Source organism: Paramacrobiotus metropolitanus, unplaced genomic scaffold (assembly GCF_019649055.1).
Source record: "Paramacrobiotus metropolitanus isolate TYO unplaced genomic scaffold, Prichtersi_v1.0 Parri_scaffold0000169, whole genome shotgun sequence".
In the NCBI taxonomy this organism is placed as follows: domain Eukaryota; kingdom Metazoa; phylum Tardigrada; class Eutardigrada; order Parachela; family Macrobiotidae; genus Paramacrobiotus; species Paramacrobiotus metropolitanus.
This window is the reverse complement of record NW_026570389.1, coordinates 78,400-94,968: the sequence shown is the minus strand read 5'-3', so window position 1 is coordinate 94,968 and position 16,569 is coordinate 78,400. Positions and strand designations below refer to the sequence as shown.

Below are 16,569 nucleotides of genomic sequence, written 5' to 3'. Positions count from 1 at the left end.
TTATTTAGTGTGCATATTTACTGGCTTATAAAATTAATTTATTTATTGCGAATGTTATTCAAATGCGTAATATACTTAAGCTCTGGGATATAAATACACAGTACGCATACGACGCGGCTGGCACATGTTTATACAGTATTAGAATGATTTTGCGGTTGAGCAGTTTTAACTTTGTTTGTACTCGTACAGTCAATCATACGTATAAAGCATTAACTTGGCTGTGCTGCCTGTGCAGTACCGATACCCCAAGAAAATGATTGAGGGCTACTGTGCTACACTACTGACAAACTAAATACCTATAAAATATCGTTAATGTAAGCTTCATAGTATCTGCCGTAATTATTCGGAAGAAAGGCAACAAAACACAAGAAGCCCACGAAAACGAGGACACCCGGAGAAAACAGGTGGATTCCATAGGAGCGCAGCTTCTCCTTGCGTTGCACATCGACGCCAGGCGCTGATCCCGCATCCGCACTGCTCGCACGCCGGCTGCGCCTCCATCGTATCGACGTGCGCTGCTTCTGCTCACACCTCCTGGACGTCCCTCCGCAGGTCCGGCCGCGGTGCGCCGGTAGGCGTCCGCCCGCTTTACAAAGTCCGACGCCGGGAAGCCGATACTGCCCTGCGCCAGGAAAAGCGATGCTGGCCTGCAGCGAACGATACCGCTCCGCCCATATGAACCGGAAATAGCAGACGCACAGTAATACAGTAATAATTAGCGCAGCAGTTGCAGCTGTAATCCTTGGCTGCACGTATTCTTTAAAAATTAAATATTATTATTGGTAAGCCGCGGCCTGCAGTGAACGTAGCGTATTATACAACACCCAGCACCAGTCCGTCGCTCTTCGTGCCGTAGTGACCGTGTTCGTGCGGGTCGGACGTTTACGCTTTGCCTGCATTTGCTATGAGCCTATGGATGCCAAATATACAGTGTACAATGTACGTATATCGAGCTACCTTATAAACTATCGATATAAATAATTTATAAAATATGAACATTTCTCCTTTATAATACGTATTATTATCTTAAATCCTGAGAGGAATAAATTGGTATTTGCGACAGACGTCGTGTAGTAAGAATCATTCATAGCGCAACTTTTAATACGATATCGACAGAAATTTCGGGACAAGCTTGCGCGTTACGGAATACACAGCCTAAGAATAATTAAAATTTAGAAACAAAGCGAATGGTGGCTTGCACAGTCAAAAGTGGCATGAGGAGCCTTCACCATCAATATGAGAAATTCGGATTAGGAAAACGAAAACCACGCACTATATCGTAAAACTGCCTATAACATCCATGATTTACAACATCATCGTGGCTTGCTGCTTCCCGTCGCAATACTAATCGCCAAACACAAGAAGCCGACGAAGCCAATGAGCAGGCCGGCAAGAAACAGCTGGATGCCGTACCACCGCAAATCCTGCTCGCGCTCCACCCGATGCCAGGCGCTGATGCCGCATCCGCACTGCTGGCACGCCGGCTCCCTCTCCACCGTATCGGCATCACCCTCTGCCGTCCGGCCATGCAACTGGGCCGCCATCCGCGCCTCCACAATGCGCCGGTAGGCGTCCGCCCGCTTTGCCGGGTCGGACGCCGTGAAGCGGATGCTGCCGGCGCCGGGGAAGGCGATGCTGGCCTGCAGCGGCTGGCACGCCGGCTTCCTGACCTTCGGCCCTTCCCCCCGCCACGCATGGTAGTCGTCGCCCAACGGCCGCCGGATATTATACGGCTGCAGCGTGCGCGCCTCTTTCAGCCCGTTGAGCGCCAGACAGAATAAGCCGCTGCGCACACACCGTGCGCTCAACTGCCGATCATGATCATTGCTGATTAGCCAGACTTCACCTGCGGCGCTGTGGTATAGTTCCAGGCACAGCAGCAGAACCAGGCCGTCGTTCTTGGAGCCGTAGCGCCGACTCTGGTCCGCGGCTCGGGTTCGGTCCGGGATGCGGACCCGGTCCGGGGCCGGTCCATTGTCCGGGTAGAAGGCGTTTTCCAGTTCCTTCGAATGATACTGGCTCTGGATGCGTACACTCGCCGAACGCCCCGATGCCGTGAGGTAATTGTAGGCGTCGCGGGCAGCACGGATGGTCTCTTGGCTGCCGCCGGTGTGGTACTGCAGCTCCATCAGCACGATGTGCGGCACCATGAGGACGACGGATGCCGGCAGGCTGCCGTTCTGCTGTCCGGCCAGCTCCCGGAACAGCTCCAGGCCCTCGGCTTTCATCAGCACGTTGGAGTCGAACACCAGCGTCAGCACATTCGATCCCGCCATCATCACGCTCTTATTACCAGTGTATAATCATCAAGACGTTGAATAATTGTCGTGAAGAGCGCTCCTGTTCACGATACCGGCATCGCCACAGTTTGTGTTGGATACTAGTTCAGTTTTAAATGTTAATATTAGGTACAATATACAGTAATACGCCGGTTGCTGCGGATTTGTGTTATTATACAGGTACAACGCAGAAAATATGTGAAGTGCACAGCTGATCGTCTGTAGAAAACCCAGGCGCTATTTAATTTGACACCAACGCCGCAACGGCATAATTATATAAGGAATAAGAATGTACCTGCATTGCCAGCGGCGTACACAGCACCAATAATCGTGTAAAGCACGTCCCGAATCTGTTCACATGCAGTGGCCAACACGAATGCTGCAGGCAACCGGAAGTATCAGAATTGAGTACCGGAAGTACCGGAAGTAGTAATTAATGTAGCAGTTGCAATTTGTTGTTAATTTAATTTCGGCCCAATTCCGGCTTGGATGACAGTCTAGCATGGGATTTTAGACCTGGCTGGAGAAAAATTTAAACACGTATCATGATAATATCATCGTACGGGAAAAATGAGAAAATTCTTACAGAGTACAGCCGCACACCAATGAGTAGCGGTTCGCGTGGCTAAATGACTTAGCAATAGTAAGTACTATGTAATTGTTATTCTTTCGCCCAGTGCTAATTACACACCGGCCACCGGGCGCAAAGAACGACGTGCTAAACACAGTTACAAACTGAGAGCCGGTCTGGCTCCGGTTTAGTACTCGACTATTCGTATGAAGAGGCAATAATTTTCTGTGCGAAGTATTTAACCGCTGCCGGCTACTCCATTCCCTGCTCTTTATAACGGTGTTATTTTTTATTAATCATTGCATTTGCCCAACTTGTCGTACACGTTGACGTTCTGCCCGCGTATACATTCTGATAAACTGTGGCTCTTCTGATAAACTGTGGCTTTTCTGATGAACTGTGGCTCCCACCTGGTCCAGCTAAGCTTTTTACCGTTTAATAGGTGCATATAGTTTTAATAATTAATAAATCATAACTAATAAAAATTTGATTTTTTTTCGAAAACTTACTGGAGTCATATTTTTAGTACCGTACAAAGGTCTGATAGTTAAATCTGGAAAATGTTGATGTTTTTATAACTTTTTGTGAAATTTTTATGTTTGGGTTTTGCATCCATAATACTAGTAAATCGATTATAGTGATATTATCTGATTTGCAAAAGCTTAGTTTTATCAACTGCGAGTCGAAGTCAGGTATAGTGTCTGCATCCACCATGATCTAAATCTCGACTACTCGCTCTCTCTGCACTGCGTCTCTTTCGTTTTCACGATGACTCTTTTCCTGCTGATATTTCACTTTCCCTCTGTCTTTAAGGTTGTACAGTCACCACAGTCAACTACCGCAATCCAGCCAATGCGACATGCCAGCCCTCCTTCAATTCCGTTGCACAAGTTTTGTTTACAAAACTTTAAAAAATAGGTTATGCGTGCTTTTTCCCCTAATTTGTAATAGGGGTTTTTTGCCGCATAACAGCGAACGGAACTCAATAAAGGTTGCTATATATATACTTTTTCCAAATTAAGGAAATTCGTGCATCCACAGAGTGCACGTACCTACGGCTGATGGGCAGCTCGCAGCCGAGGATGAGGATTCCGGACGGCGATCAACATTCCGGACACCGGTTGGCCGAGATTAACATGTGTCTCTATATATCTGTACAGTATACTACCTATTGTTATGCCCTATACACATATTCAACAACAAAGTTAATATAAAAACAAGAGTCACAGAGACATGCAGTCCGCTTCGTCACCGCGTACCGTTTTCACACTGACCACTCGCTTCAAGGAAGTTTAGCTCCACTGACCAGCTTACATCCATCGCCGTCAAGCGTCCCGGAAAGAACAGGATTCCGGCTTACGCTGTTGAGTCGGTTGACCACATCTACGGGATGGGTCGCACTCGACGCATTTTAACTGACATTATTAAATTAAATTCAGGGTACACCGGCTTCAAATTCGCGGTGTTCGCTATCGCATACGGCCTTTCCGTGGCCGGATATCGCGCGCGTTGTTTGAAACATTTGAGCAGCAGTCTGAATTGTTTGGTAAACTAGACTCTGTGCGAAGCCAGTCTAACAGGGGATGAACGGCTGGTTCACCCCTGTGCGCGAACAGAAACGGAAACTGAACGCCAACACACTGCACACTTTATCTCTCTCACATATATACATCACATCAAAGGCCACCGCAGCACCTTGCTGCGGGGCGAAAGGAAAAAGCGTCCAGCTCAGACAACGAAATCTAGTAACTAAAGAATCTACCAGATTTGGAATCTGGTAGATGGAGGCAAAAGCTTGAGTTGCGGTACTTACCGAGCGTGGGTAAAGTGATCATGCAGTTTCCGGTGGAAATGACCAGTCTTCGACACATTGCTATTGCATAAAAATAAATACATTCTCAAGGAATTGTTCAGTGAAAGAACCACTATAAATCATTGAAATATCCGATGCGCCATATTAATAACACAGTCATCAAGGTGGTTTGTTTGTTACCGCAGTACACCGGGAAACGCGATGCAGGCCTGCAGCGGCTGACACGCCGGCCTCTTGACCTCTGGGCCTTCTCCGCGCCACGTATGGTAGTCGTTGCCCAGCGGATGCCGGATGTTGTAGTGGAGCAGGGCGCGAGCCGCTTTCAGTCCCTGCAGCGACAGACACAACAGACCACTGCGCACGCACCGCGCGCCCAACTGCTGATCATTACTGACCAGCCAGACGTCGCCGGCGGCGCTGTAGTACAGCTCCAAGCACGACAGGAGAACCAGACCATCGTTCTTGGAGCCGTAGCTACGCGGCCGGTACCGCCCGTTGTCCGGGTAGAACGCGGCTTCTAGCTGCTGCGAATAATACTGGCTCTGGACGCGGACGCGCGCCGGAAGCCCCGGTTGCGTGAGGTACAGGTAGGCGGCGCGGGCGGCGCGGATGGTCTCCGGGTTTTCGCCGGAGTGGTACTGCAGCTCCATCAGGACGATGTGCGACACCATGAGGCCGACGGATGCCGGTAGAGTGCCGTATTGCTCGCCGGCGATTTCCTGGAAGAGCTCCAGACCGTCGGGCTTCAGCAGCACGTTGGTGTCGAACACCAAGGTTAGCACGCCCGATCCCGCCATAATTTCCGTGTTATTATTGATCTGTATATAATCACGGAAACGCACAGAAGCAATATAAAGCCGGCATCGTATAAAATAATAAAGTATTAATAACTGTTTTAAGTAATCCAGCTAGAAGGGATTCAACCAAGTATAATACAGTGTGAATACACCCAATGTTATGGCTGATTGTATCTTTAGTCTGCGAGGACAAACAAAGCGCAGGTTCTGGCAGACATGTGAAGGGAACAGCTGATCGTCTGCAGAAAATCACAAGCGCTATTGAATTTGACTCCCACTACGCCGCGACATGGTTGTCTATTATGTAAGAATGGTACCTGCATTGCTAGCGGCATCGGCATGCACAATAATTCGAGCATGTGAAGCACATCACGATTATGTTCACGTGTAGTCAACATAAACGCTGCAGGCAACCGGAAGTACCGGATGTACCGTCGTAATTAATGTGGCATTTACCAGTTTTAAGCGCCCGCCCGCTGCGGAGGGCCGGCCGAGTGTGTCCCTTAATTCTGGCGTGACGTCATGAAGCATGTAATGCTTGCGGCGGCTTAGAATGCCCGAATGCCGACTGGGCATTATACAGAGTACTAGCAGACCCCGCGCAAATTGCGCGGAATAATTAATGCGATGGACAAATCATAAATCAGTGCAAAACTTAAAACGCACGACTGCAGCCTGCAGGTAAAGTGTAGGTTTTATGGACGAAATGTAAAATTCTACAATATACCAAAGTCCACAGACGGCGATAATTTCTGCTGAAAAATTTGCCTGTCGCTTTAATTGACTGCAGACTCTAAATGCAGAGATGACCTTAACCTGAAATGCAAAATTTTGTGTAAAGCGGAGAAATTTTCTCCTTGGTACCTCATCTATTGCTTTATTTCCAGATCAGTTGTCCAATCATTTAAATTTCGTACTCTTGATGCATAGGGACTCTGTAATTTGTTAGAAGTTGCTCTCCCTTTCCGTTTTTAAGCTGTAAAGTCGTACGTAGACTATCGATAACAGTTTACTTGTACTTGGAATCCCAGTTTTAACGCCAACAACACTGTTGCCTTTTGCATCCCAGTTTAGCAGTCAGTGCACTAACAGAGCAATTGCTATACTGCTGTTGCTGTTCCATTTTTACTATTGCTTTGACCACGGAACGCATCCAAGCACTTTTAATTAAATAACAACAGAATCATTTCGTTGTGTTTCCTACTTCGCTTTTAACTCTTTTTCAAAAGCGGGAACTGTTACGCGAAATTCTTGCATCCTTGCTGCTCCGCTCGCGCCGCAGCTCGGCGTCGCCTGCGGCTCCGCCTTCCAGTATGCTATATAGCGAACTGAAAAATTCATTTCTCCTTTTTTTTACTGTACAAAGCAACATTCCACCTTACACAGTATCTGTACAATTTGCGCACCATCCCACCTTACACCTTACACAGTATCTGTACAATTCGATTCTATCCCACCCGTTTGACCGTTTCCAACCAAACATGATTTGCCTTAACAGCCGGATTGCTTAATAATATGTATCAGACGCTCTTTGATCCTAACACCACGTAGGATGCGAAGCAAACAGCTTACTGTTTCTCGAAGCAAATCTTGAATATTTCAAGTTGTCCCGTTTGCTTTTCTCGAACATAACCTTGCCTTCTCTGTTGAAAACGAAAACGTAGCAAATTTGATTTAATTCAAAGGATGTTCTGCAAGAAAAGCAATCGCGCCCGCCCGGGAAGGCACTTCACAGCGATAGTTAAGCGAAAACTAAGTACTGTAAATAAACCACTGGGTCAGGTACGTTTTGAAAAACAGACTTTAGAACCGCCCACAGTCGCAGAATCTTCGCGGCCATTTTGTCTTCTTTCTTTCGTTTTATTTTCTTTCCCAAAACTAAATTGTGATGAGACATATACATTAAGACGATGGAATATTATCTTTACGTAAACTTCCATCCAGCTGCAGCGAGACTGTCAAAAAAGCCTGTTGGCTGTTGAGACAGTGATGGGGTGGTCAGTTCAGCAGTGGTGGGTTCTTAGCTTTTCCCATAGACTTTGTATGTTACAGTGTTCGAAAGTTTTCTTTCAAATTTATCTTTTTCTTCAAAAATTGATTTGTGATGGCAATTCTACACTTTAAGGGCTACCGAATGATACATAATCACGGCAGTTTGGATCAGTGCGTCGAGCTGACGGACTCAACAAAGATTAAGGCTTACGCGATTATTATATAGAGATATGGGCGCATGGGGCGATGTCTGCGTACTGCATGGGGCCTTTGAGCTTAAGGTGTCCACGCCGGTGTGAAGGCTCTGCACGGTGTGCCACCGGGTATCTGGAGCAGTGAAAACGGAAGCGGAAGACGGGCACGCAGCCGACAGTCGCTGGGGCGCTGTGACGGACGACCGATTTGCTGGGCCAAGAGAAGTACATACTATGTAGTATGTCATCTAGTTTTTATTTCTCAATATGTATAAGACGAGCTTCGCTCAACAAAATAATATGATCAAATGAAGAATTTGTCGCAATTAACATGGGAAGGGACTGCACAATACACTCATAGCATTACCACGCATTATAATCTATAATCTCCAAACTTAAACGCTGAAACAAAAAATAAGTAGAGCGGCTCTCACCCGTCCTTAAAAACAACTTCCTACCGATCTTTTTTAACGTAACAATGCCGTACACCAAGTGCCAAAAGTCTCACATGCATGGGGACAAAATTACAGCGATCAGTGAGCGACTTGTATTTTCCAATCTTCTCGCGGCAAGCCAATTCGGCGACGGCGCCAGCACACTTTGAGGTCGCGTCGATGTATGAATCCGCCATCGTGTCTCTGCAATGTAGTATGTACCTACGCTGACTTGTTGGCGTGGTAGTGCCGCCTGACTGGGAGCTACGGCAACCGTTTTCTGCGAACCTAGGGCCAAGGCCGTGGCCTCGATTGCCGACAAGGTAGGTGTGGTTTTCAAGTTTCCTGCACAGCATATGGACCGGCATTGCGGCACGTGCACGCCGGAAGCTAGGTCATCGAAGGTGGGCAGGATGATGACGCTGCATGGTGGTCAGGTGGGTTTCCGCCTGCTGCGCTGCACTGCTAGTGTGGCGAGCTGGGCTATAATATGCATGGGGAAAGGGCATTAAGATCAAGAACCCTGATTAACGAGACACTCACCATCAATCTCGTTAACGATCGTAACGCACACTGAATCGCTCCATCACACCTTGAGTATATTATAATATAACGCTGAGAAATAAGCACTGGCTGACATCCATAAGAATTATGTTGAGGAAAACAGCACTTTAACTGGAGACGGGATGGTTTAATGTGTAGCGCTCGATCGTGTTGTAGTCCGTCATTTAGCTGACAGTCATTATGTGAACTTTCTAGAAAGAGCCGAGTTACCGGTATTGGTATAATAATTATACAAGTACATGTTCGCCGTTAACGTTTGGATGGCTGCAGCAATAATACAGCGACTGGGCTGTATTACTGGGCTGGTTGTACTCGTATAATGAGGCTCAAAGGCTGTATAACACTGTCTTGAGTTCACGGTGATTTCTGCTACACGGATGCAACCTTTACTTTGGGAATCTGATCATAATCACTAACAATCATCTGTTACATAGGTTCTGTACGCTCAATCACGGACCATCCACAGGTTCACTTGTTTGTGTTATCCGGCTACTTGTGTCAGATACAGTGACATTAGGCGCGCGCTCTGGAATTTTTGTGGCAGCGTATAAGTGTTGAAATTCAGCGCGGAAATGCCGCTTCTGTTTTGGGAACAGTTCGTTGTTCAAAAGAGCTGGAAGAGCTTTTTCATTTGTTCTAGCTGCTGGATATTTGAGTTTTAAATTTAAATGGCATTTGCTTGTACAAGTTGTGAAATAAACTATTGTGACATTAGTGACATTACATAACAATACGCTGACAAAAACCTAAGCATGAAAGTTATAGCATGGGGCAAGCATTCCTGTGAACGCCACTCACGGGAGCCAATGAACGAGAAGAACAGAACGTTGCATTGGGTAACCCGCCGCTGGATCTGCCGTTCACGCTATTGCGAGTGCGATAATTTTTAATCATATTAATACTACTAATGTTATTTAACTGTCAACAAACATGATCAAAATGACCAGCGCACCACTCCCCACCCGGGCCGCCATGCCGACCAGTTTATTTAGTCGGAAGACGGCGTTGCACGAGAGGTTGACCGCGTCCCGCAGGACGATAATATACAGCATTCTACTACGGGGACTGCTGGTCAGTGCCCCGGGATGCATCGTCAACGGCTGCCCATTCGGCGGCCGGAATCCCCGTGAGCACCTGGCATGACCTTTCGCTCGACTACTTAATTAATTCCATGCATTGTCCTCCCTTGCAGTAGAGCGTCGGCTTGCAGCATTGCACGTGGGCCAGGCCGAAGTCTGGATGACGGACAACGTTATCGACCTGTCCGCCCTCGAGGGCACCACACCCGTCACCACCACCGAGCCGACGGTACCGCCACGGCCCAATACGGTCAGTGTCCCAGAGGGAGACTGGGCCATGGTTTTCTGCGAGGCGGCCTCGTTCGCAGCGGCGCAGCAATCGTTTGGCGTCACCACAACGCCACCATCCACGGCGGCGACGTGCCGGTCTCCGACAAAGGTCACTCCTACCGGCAGAAGACCGTACACAACGCCAGCATTCTCTTCATTTTCGATGTCGGCCGCGACTCCGGCGGGCCGGTGCAGTGTTTCCTGCCCTGCGGACCCGACGACGATGACCTTTGCCTCCTGCGGACCTACCACTTACAGCCGCTGCCGCTGAAGCTGCGCGCCCAGGACGTCTTCGTCCCGCCCCTGCGCAACGTGACCACGCCGCGCTGGAGCTTCTCCATGACGTGCAGCGGGCGCGTCAACTGCAGCCGGACGCCGCCCGCGTCGCACTTCATCTGGAGGTACGACGGGTATGTCGTGGCGGCGCCCTGTCCTTCGCTGCTGGGCGACGTCCCCGGCCTCCTCAACGGCACCGTCACCTTCAACGTCTCGGCGCCCGGCGCTGCCGATCCCATCTGCGCCAGCACACTGACCATCCGCATAAAGCAGGAGGCCAAGCCCCGATTGGCGCGGGTCGACTGCTGGCTGCGCACCGATGTCCGCCGCCCCGTGTGGTTTCCCCAGTCGGCTTACGTCCATTTCGCGGCGCCGCTGCAGTAGTACTGTATTTGGCTGCCATGTGACAGCGTCATGTTCTTGTCTAGCTGAAGAAGGAAATGAATACGACGGATAATAATACCATATTAATTATTATTCGAAAGAAACCATACAAATGCCTCATGATTATAATCATGAGGTATTTGTATTTCACGCATAACTGCATATATACGTGATCACATGATGCAAGGCGGCCTGTATTAGCTGTACGTACATAATGCTGATTAATGCATACTGCAACGATATAATTTGCTCTCAAGTTTGTTCTTATGTATCCTTGTTTAACTATGTGCAAAATACAGCATGACCAAGCCAAGCCAGAGACATCTGTTCGCCAAATGACAAATTCCGGTTAATTTAAAGGTCACTGCGTTGTGCACATGCGCTGTCACACTGTAAACACAGGTTTATTGCATTAAATATGGTGCAGCCAAAGCGTGACCTTTGCCGGCAGCGGAAAGCGCAAAAGCAGCCGGTTTGACGGCGTCAACGTACGTGTTGTGCAGAGCCCGGACATGAATAATTCCGTCGGCCGGACGTACGGCAATCCTTCGACAATACCGCTGACGCACTATTCCGGGCTGCCGCTTTCCACGAACAACACATTAGACTAATACGCTCCGCTCCGCTCAGCAAACAAAACATAACAATACACGCGGTGCGGAGAGACACAGCGCTCAGCATATTGCGGCACACTGCGTCGCTAATCATACGCCATTCATTTGCGAGAAAGCGGCAGTGACGGGGGAAGATTACCAGCGTGCTTGTTTGTGCGGTGAATAATTAAGCGTGTGTAGCGCGGCGTGCAGAGGAAAAGCCCTGTCAGCGGCGCTCGTGCAGGCTAAATCTTTCCGCTACCGGATTGCTGGCCACTCAGGCGTTGCTGCTGTGCTAGGCGGATCTTTCCGCATCCTGTCCTGTTCGCTGCACGCGATTATTGCCAACTTCCCGTACACAGTTTTCGCTGCAAAGGAAAATTGTAGAAATGTCCCGGCTGGCGAAGAACGTGTTGGTGCTACTGGTCATCGGTTGCCGGGTGACTTCCGGTCAAACGATCACCTTTATAACGGTGATTATGGGCGAGAACCCGATGTACGGGTATCCGGCGCTGATGCCCTACTACGACGTGGCCTTTCGCCACGCCCAGCGCATGTACCCGGCCACCTTCCAGCTGGTGCGGATGCAGCCCGTCTACGAGCCCAACCTGCTCTTCTGCGCCGACTCGGCCGCCGCCATGCAGGACACCGTCGGCAGACTGCACAGCATCGTCGCCAACACGACCGGCATGTCCATCATCTTCACTTCCGGTACACGCGCTCATGCCGTTGTATTAATATATATTTAATTCGCGCCGGATATTATAAATTTTGCTCTTCCGACAGGTTGCAATTTCGAAGTCATTCCGCTGGCTGATTTTGCGCGAGGTATGGGTAATATAATAGAGTAACACGTCGCGGTTAACTTTGTTATATTTTATTGTAGCGCAAACTGTTTTACTTTGTTTTAATTTTATTTCAGTAGTTCGCTTTAATTTCTGTGTTTTGCTGCGCTCATTTTATTAAATCATTTTTTTATTAATTGCAATTTTGTTTTCTAATGTTGTTATGTGAAAAATAATTTGTTCTCCCTTTTATTTTATATTCTACTAATTTTGACTTAATTTTAGCGTTTTGTTGTTTCATTTTTGTTTCTTACACTTAATTTTATTTTTACTTCTTTATTAATTTTTTTATGTATATTGTTCATATTGTTTGTTTTTATTGGCATTAAAAGAAGAAATTGTTTTGCAGAAATGAACATCCCCGTCATCAGCAGGTAAGCGTTTCTCCTGCAGAAAAAATCCTCAAACTGGAAATTTCCTCTGTAGCACGGTGTGGGATCCGACCTTCATTAGCCGGCAGCGCTTCCCGACCTTCCTTTCCTTCAGCTGCCGCGGCAGTGGCGGCCACACACTGGCCACCAAATCATTATTACAGCGCTACGACTGGCGCAGCATCACGCTGTTATGCGACAACCTGTCGCAGAACGCCGCCGTAGCTGGTTTCTACGACTCCCATTGCAACCACTTCCCGAAATACCTGGTAGCTAGTGAAGGCTACCAGGTCTACGTGGAACGCTTCGATTCAGTGAAGGACAGCAATTACGCGCCGCGGCTGCGGCGCGCGCAACTGCAGAGTCGCGGTACGTTACGCAAAAGGTCACGTGCTGGTTTCTGTTTAATTATAAGGTGCGCGTTGCAGTAATCATCCTCCTAACCACTGCCGACCAGATCCGCCAGATTATGGTAGGGTGTCGAGATGATTGATTAATGCATGACTGCGTGCTAAAACACAATCGCCATTCATGGACGTTGACGCATTGTTGACAGTTGACAGCCAGTCGCCTGGATATGGTCAACAGCGAATACGTAAGTCCGCCCACACACATTTCTTCTACATTCATTGCCGCTGGTGCTCAGGGTTTAATTTTTTCTTTTTTATATTTATTTTCTTTTTTATTTCACTATTTTTTATTTTTTTGCTGTATCTATTTAATTTTTTTTATTTTGTGACTGTTAATTTTATTTTTTGGTCATATGTTTTTGCCCAGATCTACCTGTACGTCCTGACGCTGGAGGGGGTCGGGCATATTCCGCTGGTGGTGGATAAAGGTCAACCGGACGATCAAGTAACCATCCGCTTGGCGGCACACACGATGCCTAAAGGTCACGCGTCGTTTTTCTCTGCAGATCATCTTCCAAGCGTACCAGCGCATGATCGTGTTGACCTTTGAAATCCCCAACTACCGTTCCGTCGCCGGACTCATCGACGAAACGGAGGAGCTGGCCAACCGCAGCTACGCGCATCCCTTCACGCCGGACGAAAACGTAGGCGAGACCTTTGCTGATCGAGGCAACACTTTTACATTTTGACTTGTTGACGCATATTTTTTTAATGCTTATTTTATTGTTGAATTTAATGTACATTTTCTTGTTCAATGAATGTATTTTAGTGCATATATGTTTTAATTTTGAAGCTACTCTGTACATACAGTATATGTACATATATTTCAATAACGTTTTCCTGCATTATATGTATTTAAATTTTAATTAATGTAAATGTGATTATGTGTGCAGTACAGTGAGCACACACTGACCATCCCGGAAATGATCTTCTCCGTGGCGCAAGTCTTAAACGAGAGCGGCGTCCCGCTGGACCGCCTGACCAACGCTGAGTTCCGCGCGGCCGTCGTCAACCGGGAATTCCCCAGCACCATCCGCAAGGTCTTCATCGGCGCCAACGGGATGCGCCTGTCCAACACCATCTTCTCCAAACTCAACACCACCACCCGCAAGTTTCAGGTGCGGAGCATTATCTTGACCCATCAAGTCAGGCTAAACATGTGCGTGACCTTTCCAGCCGGCATGGATTTATGACGCCATAACGCGCAATCTCAGCGTCGTCTCCGCCCTGGCCGACCAATGGCCGGGGTCGGCCACGCCCCCGCGGAATGAGCCGCGCTGTGGCTACCGCCAAGGCGGCTGCTCCGTGAAGAGCGGTAACAATTGTTCCTTAACCGTTTTGTGTCAGCGAAAATGAATGTTTATTGGTAGACTTGCTGCCGTTAATCGCTGGGTCGGTGTGTGGAGGCGTTGCCGGCTGCCTGATCATAGTGGCTGTTGTTCTCGCCATAATGTACGCCGAATAATTAAAAAAAATATAAAAAAATAATTGGAGTTAAAATGGATTTAAAAAAATATAAAAAATAAATATACGCACTTTACAGAAAACGCAATAAAGCTGGCGATCGCGACGGTGAAGACTGGTGGCGTCTGGACAGCACCGCGCTGCACATCATCGGCGAAAAGGCGCTAACCAGCTGCGACAGCGACGAGCGCTTCGTCCTGGCCACGTACGGCCACGATAAGGTGCTGGTGCGCTGCGAGAGCGTCGACGTCACCGAAATGCCGGCTGTTAACGGCGCTCTGCTTAAGCCGCTCAAACAAGTACACTCCTAACGCGTGTAATAAATCAGTGACCTTTTAGCGTTAGTGCGTTTGCAGCTGCGGGAAATGAAAAACGACAATTTAGCCCACTTTATCGGCGTCTCCCTGCACCACCACACCCTGCACCTGGTGTGGGAAGGCGGCCGCGGGACGCTGCGGGATGTGATGCAGCAGAACGCGGTGCTGTTGGCGGATGATGCCGTGCGGATGCACATCGTCTTTAACATCATTTTGGTAAACTGAAAAAAAATACCGGTGAATTAATGTTACTATAGGGAATTGTTTAGGGAGTGAGATATATCCATGTAACGAGCAGTATGGAAGCGCACGGTAGTTTATCCAGCGCCAGCATCATCCTGGACAGCCGGTTCACGGCCAAACTGGCCGGCGCCGGCTCCGGCGCCATCGTCTTCCGGCTGACCAAGAACCTGACCAAGAGCAAGGCGCTCAACCACTTCTCCAAGCCGGACGACATCTTCTGCCTGGGAAAGGTCATCGCCGAGGTCCTAGGCGCCAAGACCACCGAGTTCGGCGAGATTGCCGACATCGGTGCGCCGCATTTCCAGCGTTCTTTTTATGTACCGGTTAACAAAGTTACTGTTTTTACAGAGCTGATCAAGCTGGACAACAAGATGCTGTCGTGGATTATCCGGGACGTCATCCACGCCTGCGTGTGTCCCAACGCCCTGGAGCGGCCGAGCATCAAGGCGGTGCTGGAGCAGTTGAAGGGCTTCCAGCCGCGCGACACCATCGTCGGGACACTGCGGGAGCGACTGCAGCGCCACGCGGAACACCTGGAGGACGTGGTGGCGCGCCGGGGTCTGGAGCTGTTGATGGAGCGGCGCCGGGTCGACGAGCTCCTTAGCGAAATCATTCCCCGGTTAATAAAAATAATAAAATATACTAATAAAATAATAAAATAAAATAACAACACAAAATAATAAAATAAAATATTATAACAATAAAATAACATGATAAAATAAAATAAAAAAAATAAAATTAAAATGGAAAAAATAAGCAAAAAATAAAAAAAATTCTTGTGCGGCTGATTGTAGGTCGTTCGTGGCGGAGCTTCGCGAAGGCCGCATCGCCGCGGCGGAAGTGTTCGACGCGGTGACGCTGTTCTTCAGCAGCATGGTCGGCTTCGACGGGCTGTGTTACCGCTGCACGCCCACGGAAGTCTGCATCTTCCTCAACGAGCTGTACACCTTCCTCGACCAGCAGATCGCCGGCTTCGACGTCTACAAAGTGGAGACCATCAAAGACGGCTACGTCGTAAGCTGAGATCAGTGACCTTTCCCAGCATTGACAATACACAGTGCGCCTGTCAACAGGTGGCTAGCGGCGTGCCGGTACGCAACGGCGACGCGCACGTAAGGGAGATCGCGGCGATGAGTGGGCACATTCTGCGGCACTGCTCCGCCGAGAATCTGCGGGTGTACCTGCCTATCCGCATCGGGATGCACAGCGGGCCCATCGCCGCCGGTTTCGTCGGGCTGCGCATGCCGCGTTACTGCTTGTCAGTGACCTTTGATTTTTCCCTTCTGCCACCGATGTAATTCAGTTTTTCGCATATATTGTTACAGATTCGGGGATACGATGAATACGGCCAGCCGCATGGAGAGCCACGGCGAAGGTAATGCTTTGGAGCTCAGTTTTGCGAGAAGATTTGTTCATGTTAGATATCTGTAGCCTCGCGGATCCAAGTCAGCCGGGACAGCAAAGAACTATTGGGCAAAGCCGGTGGCCCCGCCCAGTTTAATCTGCAGCCACGCGGCGTCATCCAAGTCAAAGTGCGCATTTTTATTGATAACTCTACCTGCTTATAATCCAGTCGTATATATGACATGACCTTTTCCAGGGAAAAGGGCTGGTGGAGACCTTCTGGTTAACCGACACCTGACGGGAGAAACATTACGCCTTTTGCTGCACTG

At 48.7% G+C, this 16,569-nt stretch overlaps 2 protein-coding genes across 9 annotated transcripts; one reads left to right on the top strand and one right to left on the bottom strand.

The window, feature by feature from the left end:
• Nucleotides 1–1,095: 1,095 nt before the first annotated feature.
• Nucleotides 1,096–5,775, bottom strand: LOC129600266 (uncharacterized). 8 transcript variants are annotated; one of them, XR_008692035.1, is made up of 5 exons: nucleotides 4,844–5,775; nucleotides 4,664–4,723; nucleotides 4,110–4,233; nucleotides 3,903–4,002; nucleotides 2,580–2,799 (listed from the first exon to the last, which is right to left on the bottom strand). XR_008692035.1 is itself a non-coding variant. In XM_055498733.1 (4 exons), the coding sequence occupies exon 4, from the start codon at nucleotides 2,277–2,279 to the stop codon at nucleotides 1,314–1,316; it is 966 nt and encodes a 321-aa protein (XP_055354708.1). In that variant the 5' UTR covers nucleotides 2,280–2,380; nucleotides 2,575–2,795; nucleotides 3,903–4,002; nucleotides 4,110–4,983; the 3' UTR covers nucleotides 1,096–1,313. The 8 variants fall into 8 exon arrangements, 6 of the variants coding, with proteins under 6 accessions (XP_055354708.1, XP_055354709.1, XP_055354706.1 ...); XM_055498733.1 differs by adding an exon at nucleotides 1,096–2,380 and having other exon boundaries at nucleotides 2,575–2,795; nucleotides 4,110–4,983; XM_055498734.1 differs by adding an exon at nucleotides 1,096–2,380 and having other exon boundaries at nucleotides 2,575–2,799; nucleotides 3,903–4,723; nucleotides 4,844–4,924.
• Nucleotides 5,776–11,692: 5,917 nt separating this feature from the next.
• Nucleotides 11,693–16,327, top strand: LOC129600285 (atrial natriuretic peptide receptor 1-like). The gene is made up of 18 exons (XM_055498761.1): nucleotides 11,693–11,957; nucleotides 12,033–12,074; nucleotides 12,441–12,465; nucleotides 12,518–12,831; nucleotides 12,891–12,934; nucleotides 13,019–13,057; nucleotides 13,240–13,317; nucleotides 13,379–13,516; nucleotides 13,766–13,990; nucleotides 14,049–14,187; nucleotides 14,243–14,324; nucleotides 14,416–14,635; nucleotides 14,693–14,869; nucleotides 14,923–15,184; nucleotides 15,245–15,515; nucleotides 15,691–15,910; nucleotides 15,970–16,154; nucleotides 16,222–16,327. Exons 1-18 carry the CDS (start codon nucleotides 11,726–11,728, stop codon nucleotides 16,325–16,327), a joined length of 2,799 nt encoding a protein of 932 aa, XP_055354736.1. The 5' UTR covers nucleotides 11,693–11,725.
• The last annotated feature ends 242 nt before the right edge of the window (nucleotides 16,328–16,569 follow it).